Raw genomic sequence first — 1,977 nt, 5'->3', positions numbered from 1 at the left:
AAAAAAAAAAAAAAAAAAAAAAAAAAGAAAAATATAAACAAACCTGAGAAACGATAATATGATGTGCGTGTCCTATATGGGAAGATGGAGAAAGCATGTCAGTCAGTGTGCCTGGTTACCTATACACAGTATAAACAATCCAAACAACACTCACTACATATGACACAACTATATTTTACATTAATAGGAATCTTGATAAAAAAATTAATCGTATAAACAAAATTATAAAATTATATTTATGACGATGCATGCCAATGAAAAATTCTTTAAAACATTTTGTGATTTTTGGAACTAGAGAGAAAATGTTTTTTTTTTAAAAAAAATATTTCAATTTCTAAATCTCTAGCAATAAAACTTAAAATATAAACATATGTAAAAAAGAAAGCCATATTCTTCTAGTTCCGATAATAAAATTACAACAAATAAGAAAAAATTATACAACAAATTGAATAAAGCACAAGCCTTCTGCACTAAAAATAAGCAGAAGGCATGAAAGCTAATAAAATTGGTCATGCTATCACACCACTAGACACTAAATATTATTAGATTCATGCAAAATGAATCAAATCGGATAATCGGATATTTGCATTTTGAGAAGATTCAGAGATTCAACGTACCCGCCACCATCTTGCTCTTTTCCATAACTTGCTTAGCTAAAATTTGATTCAATTGTAGAATATGTTCCCTTTGTCGTTTTTCTTCTACTACTTTTCTCTTCAAACTATCAGATTGCTCGATATTAATATTGTCATCTGAAAAAAGAAGAAACGATTCATTTAACCATATAATATCTATTCAAAAAAATAGCCAGATGTAATGAAATTGTGAAATGATCCATACCACTTCCGTCTGGCGCGGTCACGGTTGTTTCAGACAACATCTTCCTTATTGCTTCCGCTTTCTTCAATCGTTGCTCCTGCTCTTCCGCGGTTAACTCCGGTGTCTACAAAATACACTTATTCTAAAATTCTATCGAGAAAATAACGTAAAAATAATTAAATCATCTCACCTGTTCAGGTATGTATCTTTCGGGAATCACGATCTTATTCGGCGTTCCCAAAAGTTGATCGATAGTGCTCTCGTTATACTTCAACTCTTTGTGGCTCAAAGTCGATCTGACAACATCCGGAGCATTGATCCTCGGCCTGAGCGCTCGTTCCATGTCCAGATCGTCTCTAGCTCTTCCCATTCCCTGCGCAATGTTGCAAAAAAAAGCCTTCATACAATCGTACACATTTCACGCTCGCGACAATGAAACACGAAAAAGCGACGCCACAGTACACGACAAAGTTGGAAAAATGGAATCGACAAAGGAAAGAAAGAGAAACTAATGAATTTGGGATGACGATGAGAAAAAAAGAAAGAAACACGAGTAAAAATGTGAAAAGAAAATACGAAAATAAAAAAGAAAAAGAAAGAAATGATACCATCTTTGAGAACGTATCCTCTAGGTCGAGGATAGGTTTGCTACTGGACACGGTATAGTGTCGCCTTTTCTCGCGAGGGATCTGCCTGCGTCTCGGTCCCTCGACTTTTTTCTCTGTCATTTCCTTGATGATCTGTCTTGCTGCCTCGCTCTTGAACACGGGCGACAATTGAGGCGAGGAGCTCGACGTGTTTACATTCAACGACGAGCCGTAAGCTTTCTCCTGACCTTCGAGGTTGCTCGATGTCAACAATTCCGGGCTTATCGGTTCCTGAACATTGCCTTGATTCTCACTATACTGCCTGTACGATGTATAATACGGATGGTGATGATGGCTCGATTTGATCGTGTAATTTTGCTGGTGGCTACTAGGACTGTAGGACGGACTGGTCGAGTAATTTGGCGAGCTGATAGGAAGATGCGTGCTCGAGGCGAGGCTCTCCGTGTACGGCGACAAAGTACTGTCCGAGCTTCCTTCATGTTGCGTTTCGAACTGCGTGTCGATCGACGGGCGAAATAACGATCGAGGGTGGACCGAAGTGGAGGGCCGA

At 38.1% G+C, this 1,977-nt stretch overlaps 1 protein-coding gene across 6 annotated transcripts in view; it reads right to left on the bottom strand.

Annotated features, from left to right (window-relative positions):
• LOC102677612 overlaps nucleotides 1-1,977 on the bottom strand; it is a 55,048-nt gene that overhangs the window by 4,158 nt on the left and 48,913 nt on the right. For 3 of the 6 annotated variants that reach the window (XM_031509385.1, XM_031509386.1, XM_006613361.2), the window contains 4 exons: nucleotides 1,428-1,919; nucleotides 1,010-1,192; nucleotides 841-943; nucleotides 618-752 (listed from right to left, as the gene is read on the bottom strand). In XM_031509385.1, the coding sequence (XP_031365245.1) occupies nucleotides 618-752; nucleotides 841-943; nucleotides 1,010-1,192; nucleotides 1,428-1,919 (913 nt within the window). Of the gene's footprint in view, nucleotides 1-43; nucleotides 120-617; nucleotides 753-840; nucleotides 944-1,009; nucleotides 1,193-1,427; nucleotides 1,920-1,977 lie in introns of all 6 variants that reach the window. The other 3 variants (XR_004150085.1, XR_004150084.1, XM_031509387.1) reach the window with 2 other exon arrangements.

The sequence above is a fragment of the Apis dorsata genome, unplaced genomic scaffold, assembly GCF_000469605.1.
Source record: "Apis dorsata unplaced genomic scaffold, Apis dorsata 1.3 scaffold_147, whole genome shotgun sequence".
Lineage (NCBI taxonomy): Eukaryota > Metazoa > Arthropoda > Insecta > Hymenoptera > Apidae > Apis > Apis dorsata.
The sequence above is the reverse complement of the archived record's forward strand: the minus strand, read 5'-3'. Positions and strand labels throughout refer to the sequence as shown.